This window comes from Cyprinodon variegatus, unplaced genomic scaffold (genome assembly GCF_000732505.1).
Source record: "Cyprinodon variegatus isolate N-32 unplaced genomic scaffold, C_variegatus-1.0 Scaffold57, whole genome shotgun sequence".
NCBI lineage: Eukaryota > Metazoa > Chordata > Actinopteri > Cyprinodontiformes > Cyprinodontidae > Cyprinodon > Cyprinodon variegatus.
Window position 1 is genome coordinate 911,763 of NW_015150510.1, and position 6,398 is coordinate 918,160.

At 38.5% G+C, this 6,398-nt stretch overlaps 1 protein-coding gene across 2 annotated transcripts; it reads right to left on the reverse strand.

Annotated features, from left to right (window-relative positions):
- Window positions 1-3,009: 3,009 nt before the first annotated feature.
- On the reverse strand, window positions 3,010-4,704 carry LOC107082611 (regulator of G-protein signaling 13-like). Of its 2 annotated transcripts, none has more exons than XM_015371379.1 (5): window positions 4,526-4,704; window positions 4,358-4,420; window positions 4,209-4,270; window positions 3,960-4,126; window positions 3,010-3,860 (listed from the first exon to the last, which is right to left on the reverse strand). In XM_015371379.1, the coding sequence occupies exons 1-5, from the start codon at window positions 4,603-4,605 to the stop codon at window positions 3,675-3,677; spliced, it is 558 nt and encodes a 185-aa protein (XP_015226865.1). In that variant the 5' UTR covers window positions 4,606-4,704; the 3' UTR covers window positions 3,010-3,674. The 2 variants fall into 2 exon arrangements, with proteins under 2 accessions (XP_015226865.1, XP_015226866.1); XM_015371380.1 differs by having other exon boundaries at window positions 4,358-4,417; window positions 4,526-4,693.
- Between the last annotated feature and the right edge of the window lie 1,694 nt (window positions 4,705-6,398).

The following is a 6,398-nucleotide window of genomic DNA, read 5'->3' on the forward strand; positions in this document are numbered from 1 at the left end:
CAGCCCATCCACATATTTTTGTATGTCTTTTATCACATAAACAAGCACCTTTAACTGTATGGCTGTAGAAGCCACATACTACAAACTATTTAGAAATAGTGAAAGGAGTCATGCACCAAAAATAAACTTCCAAAAGTAGTAGTTGGTTAATGCAATATGACCTGTACTTTAGTATAGAGCTTTTTAAAGTCAGGAGACTTCACCAAACATTCATTCATTCACCCATTCAACAATATTTCTGACAATTTGAATTGAAAAAGCTTCCTGGATGGGAAGCGAAACATCTTCAAACTTGGAACCAAAGTCCAGTGGATTGTTTTTTTTTTTACCTTTTTTGGAAAGTATTAGAATAATTGTATATAAATGTATCTGTGTATTGTTATCATGCATAAAGCTGTGTGCTATGTGCATGTTTTCACATCCACCTTTTCTGAAGTATACTGTGATTTGTGAACTTGTTTTTGGGGAGGTTGTGGTTGATTTACGGGCAGCACTCAACCTGCTGAACTTTGGTGAACAGCTTCAACAGCTTAAACTTTGACTGAACCCTGAAACTTATAGGATGTTTACTGAGACTGCAAGTTTTTCATGTTGTTTCTGATCTCTAGAGCAGTCTCAGCTGTTGTAACAAGGGACCCCTGATTTCTAATAAATAGTGAGCAGAACGCTGGGACTGCAGAGTGAGGTGGGGATTCGTAAACTCTGCAGTTCCTTCTTGCTCTCCTCGCGAGTAAAACTAAATTAATTGTCTCTGTGCTTTCTTTCTTACCCTGCATGTATGTATGATGTTTTAGGTGCTTAGACCTGACAGAAAGACTATGACCTGGATGACTGAGAATCTTCACCAGCAGATAGCAATAGGGCTGCTAACTATCCCTTAGAAAAGGAACTGTCCCAATTTAAGGAACAAAATGTGGTGTCTAATCAATGATGTTACATAATAAAAGGTAAAAATAAATTCACAACGTCAGTAGGGTTGAACTTCATTTTACACATTCATGTGTAGGGGTAGTGGTGTCCCAATACCTGTTAGGACTGAGGGGAAGGGGTAACTGGTGAGGATTCTCAGTCATCCAGGTCATAGTCATTGACACTCCTGACATTTTGAATTGAAAAAGCTTCCTGGATGGGAACTGAAACCTCTTCAACCTCTTCTCGTTTTTTAAGTTTTTTGGTAGGGCTATATACACCCCTTCAAAAGAAGATTTTTTTTAGGAGCACCCTTCAAACGAAAGGGTACAACAAACTTCTATGCAACTGTTAGCCAAACAACTTTTTGGACATGATACACTAACATAAACAATCAACAACAATCCTAATTACTCTACTGTAATTCGGCAAAACATCCTAAAAAATCGTCCCCCTATAAACTACCCCTTAACTATCGAGTGTCACTCCAATGAAGTCACACTTGCAGCCTTTAATGAAGTTGGTGGAGTATAAATGAGAATGGGACACCCTATTTCCTCCACTGGAAATGGAAAGCAGTCTTTGCAATGGCAACTCGGTGACGCCCCACGTAAATGGCTGTAGATCTGTGGTGCAGGTTGACATAAAAAAAAGATTTTCCCTTTTATTAAAAAGACATTTAAACAGTGAAATAAAAATGCATCAGAGATTGTTGGAATTAATAAAATACCAGGCCAACGGAACTTACATTTTAATGCATTTGTTTCCTCTGCCAATAGTTCACTTTTTGGATGCACTGCTAAATTCAAACTAAAGCAGACTCTCTATTTGAAGCTCAGCTTGCCCTGCACACCACATGGTTTGGGATGGAATATAGCGGACCTTTCGTGGGAACGCACAAACGTAGGGTTAATGCTTAGGAGTAGTGTTTAGGGCGCAGTTTGGGACTGGGCCAGTGTCCCTTATTTATTTTTTCTCAGAGTTTGGAACCCTGAATAGTACCTTTAGCATCATTGATGGTTAGCTGGTAGCCAAAATGTTAAAAAAAAGGTTGTGTCGGTCAATAAAAAAAATAAATTCACAATTGTTTTTAAAGGTTCTGGCTTTAAAGGATTAGATGAGCTCATAGGCAAAGTTTTCAAACCATTGTTGTAATCGCTAAAGTAGTTTTATTTTTTAAACGGCATACCCAAAATATAGAGTAGAATAGGCGTATTATATGATTTTGGTTTGTGCCCAGGTTAATAAAAAAAGAGCTTATCTGAACAGGAAATGTAACATAAACCAAGCTAATCAACATAAAGTAAGACAGACCATTGGCTGCAGCTGGGATGAGTAAATAGACTCAGATAAAATTAAACAGAATGATTGAAAACTCCTTATAAGGCACTAATTTGGCTCTGCTGTTCTCCAGGGACCAACAAAGGTTCGCCTAGATATGTATTAAGATCTGATCGGTGACCTTTAGTTTATATAATCAGGTAGTTAGATATTTTAAGTCGAGTTATAAGTTGTTTGGCTGTTTTTTTACACTTGATTTTTGTTGTTTAAATATTAATAAATATGTTAAAATGGATGAAAGCATCACTGTCCCTGTTTCCTATTTAAATTTCCATGATATGTATTTATTTTCATCTACGAGCTGGAAATGTCCGCAGATTAGATTACAGAAATATGCTCACCGTAATTTATAGAAATATCTTAGTCACTATATTAGTCAGTCTAGACTTTTGGATAAGTTTTAGTGAGGACTCTGGGTTTTTCACTGCCATAGAAGTTAAATTCTGGTAGTAAAAGGCAATTCTATTCTTCAGAAAAGGCAAGAACAAAAATGGACTGACATGTTTGTTGGGTCAGATATATTAGTCACTATCATCTACCCTGGTATATGTCTTCAAACATTTCCTAAGTAGTTTGTTGGTAGTAAAGTCTCTAAGTACGAGAAAGTAGATGAATGAATGAGAAATAGAAATGAATGAAAAAGTGACTGAGCCGCTTCCGTAGTTAGGGGTGATATGATTCATACACTTGACCTCATTAATGGCGGTCTGTCTGATGAAGCTGATTTCAATCACTGTAGAATTCAGATCACCCATTTTTGGGTCCCATATTTGTTTATTTAACATCACAAATCAGTTTGAAGGTACATATTTACACAATCACAAGTATTTATAAAACAAATAGCTTATATAATTTCATTACAGTTGTAACATATCAGCTCAGTCTGTCCGCGATGATGTCAGAATGGAAACTTTTTGCATGTGTAAAGCCAATACTTTAAGAATAAAAAAAACAACATAAGTTCACATCTCTTACAGCGTCTACTTAGATATTGCTTTAGTGGGATAACAATAAACTTAAGTGGAAATGCAATTGTAGATAATCCCCTCTGTACGCTTTCATTCTTGGTGGGAGGGACTGTATTCATTTCGTCAAGTTTCAGCTGTCACTCGTAGAAAGTCCCCAGAATTTTTTTATTGCACAATCATCACCTCTTTGGGAAGACTTTTGCTTTCCAGCTCCATTCACATCAGCTGCGTTGTCAGAGTCATTTTCGCTAAGCACACCCATAATTTATTTTCTTACAAGAAAGCTAAAAATCTCAGGGAGAGTTAAAGTGGGAACGAGAATCTCAGAATTCTCAATTCTTCAGAATGTCTCTAGTCTGATGGTCGTCACCTCAGATCCCAATCAAACAAACAGAGATGGTGTACTTCTCAGTCAGTCCAGTTCTTGACCCTGCTTTACAGCACGGCGTAGCTTCTTTACGTCCTCATCGATTCTGACGTTGAGCTCAACAAAGTCCTGTAAATGTCCGACTTTAGGAAACGTGGGTATGAGTCCCTTTCCATTAATCCGTAGACGATCTTCTGGGCGTCGTCAAAACACACAGAGGACGGCACCTTAATGTTCGTCCTGATCACCTCCCTCGTCTTGTGATCAATGTTGATCTGGAATTAAAAGAAATATGACATTAATGGGTGAAAAAAGAAATGCGAAGGCAGTGCTGATTCTTAAAATTGCTTGGGTATAAAAAGCTCTTTGCATACCTCTCGTGGAGCCTCTGCTTGAATATAGCATTTGAAAATCTTTTTGGCTCTGGAGGACATTCGGAACGAAGATTTGATCTTCTTATAATCCTCACACACCACCCAAAACTCCAGGTTTTCATCACTGAACTCAGACTTTAAGAAGGCCTGGAAGATCTTCATCCCATCTAAGCAGAAAATAAGGAGCAATTAGCCAACGTTGAGGAGCGATGCTTAATAAAAGAAAACTCAACCTATTGGTTAACTTACATTTTGAGGATAGAAGTCTGTCAAGTGATTGCGACCACTGCGACATCTCATCAAAACAGAGCCTGCAGCAGAGAAGATGATTGTTACCAACATGAAGGAAAGGAGAGAGCAGTGATGTTGATTTCAAAATGAGACATTTCTTAACTTACTCTTCTGTGTTGGCTGGTTGAGATGATTTAGACTGAGGCCGAGCCTTTAAGTTTCCTCCGCTGCTAAAGGAAGGAGAACACAAGAGAGAAAATGTGTTACATTGCTGTAAAATCTAAGCTGATCAGCAGAAAGGTCAAATTTTTTTTAAATTAAAATAAAATATGTACCTGTATCCAACAGTCTTCTTGTCAATGTCCATGTTAAGGTCCTGTGGTTCCCTTGGAGTCAATGTGACTAGGCTTGGCATTGCAACAATGCTTTGAACATGTGCAGCTTTTTTCTTGCTAGTCTGTTCTCAAGAGTTCTCCAACTGCATCTGTCGGTTAAGCCCGCGCGAGACTCTATAAATGTACAGAAGTCTGATGAGGATGCAAGTAACGTCAGAACAGCAACTCGAGCAAACCACAGACAAAGAGGAAGTTGAGGATGACGCAAGCATCGGTGCAAACGTGCGGCACAGCCCCAGCTGTCTGACTGTACTGTACTTCTACCTGAATTGTTTGGTTTAATGTCTGGGGGATGCAAATTCAGTGGTGGAAAAAATTCAACAGCATAGGCAAATACTTTATTATCTCTCATGCTTTGCCTTCAGAGCCAGTATCACTATATCAAAGTTTTGGAAAACTAGATCCTGAAGCTATTCCAGCACCCAAATTTGAATTAGATATATTCAAACCTATTTATACTAGAGGGCTAATGTTTCTCTCATAGATTTTTTTTGAAGTGGAAAGAACATATTGTTTCTTTTGCAAATTAGTCTGAAACTGCAGCAGATGGTAAACATTTGTTGTTATGTTTTAGTTAAGGTGTTAAGTTACTTCATTACACTTGAAAACATTATGAATATGGATTATGTCTGTCGTTCTTGTCAAACTTGAATTTACAGAAAATGTTAAAGCCTGCTTTTCAGGGCTAAAATATTCTAAAAATACCTAATAATACTCAAGGTAAGAACAACCTTTGAGCATGTAGTTACTGATAATTGTCAGAGCCAAAGGTACCAAAAGAGGCCTTAGAAGCATGGCTGGTTGTTTGCCATCTGACAGCAAAAGCTCTTACATTGCAGCCCCTGTAGCTTTCCCAAATTGCATAGAATTGTTTTTTTTTTAACCCAAAGAATCAGAATCAGACATATTTTAATAATCCCAGAGGGAAATTACTAATTACTAATAATCATCTGATTGTTGCAAAGTTTTAAGTTATTCACAGTGTTAATTTTTCTGCATAGTTTTTGTAGTTGTACATTTTGCCATTATTGCACATGTTGATGTAGACCATAATGTAGTCCTGCAGAGCTCAGCGTGGCAATGCACTCTAAAAAATGAAATGCAAGTAATTTTTTTCTTGAAATAAGTATGGATTTTTCTCTCGTTTTTAACAATAAAGACAGTTTGCAAACGTAAAAGGATGATTTATGTTTAGAACTGGCTAGCTCAAGTGGTAAGTAGCCCATCCTGCAAACAGGAAGCCTGGGTTCATATCCCAGCTGGGGGGAATGAGCTGCCAGTGTGGGTCCTTAGGGGCTTCACGGTAATGCCTGCTATGGGGAGTGTGACCTAGTGTTTAGGTCATTGTGCTTGGAATCCAGAGCTTCTGAGTTCAAGACCCACTCCCACAGACTGCCACTCTGGGTCCCTAAGTAAGACCTTTAACCCCGGGGGTGCACAATGGCAGCCCACGACTCCCAGAAGAGATGGGTTAAATGCAGAGAGTAAATTTCGTTGCTCTGTACTTGTGACAGTGTAATGACTATAAAACAACAATTAAAACGTGAACATAATGAATTATATCTAATTATCTTATTTCAAAGGGTTTTAAAAATGATTTAGGTGTTGGGATCTGGAGCGGTACCATCCGTCTCCAGCAGAGTGCCCTGTGGATCCTCCTGAAGCTGAGCCTCCAACACACCTGAGGCGCATCTCATCATCAGGAGGACCTGCAGTATATAACCGGCCTTCAGACCTTGCCTCAATGCCGCAGTGTTGATCCAGTTTGGTTAGCACCTAAGCCTAGAACCTCCTGAGAATCTCTAGTGATCTC

Bases quoted from the DNA above. Each gene is read 5' to 3' on its own strand.
- LOC107082611 (XM_015371379.1), bottom strand. From the start codon at position 4,605: ATGCCAAGCCTAGTCACATTGACTCCAAGGGAACCACAGGACCTTAAC. The intron at 4,421-4,525 runs GTACATATTTTA...TCCTTCCTTTAG, and splicing joins AAGAAGACTGTTGGATACAG to CAGCGGAGGAAACTTAAAGG. The intron at 4,271-4,357 runs GTAAGTTAAGAA...TCTCTGCTGCAG, and splicing joins CAACCAGCCAACACAGAAGA to GCTCTGTTTTGATGAGATGT.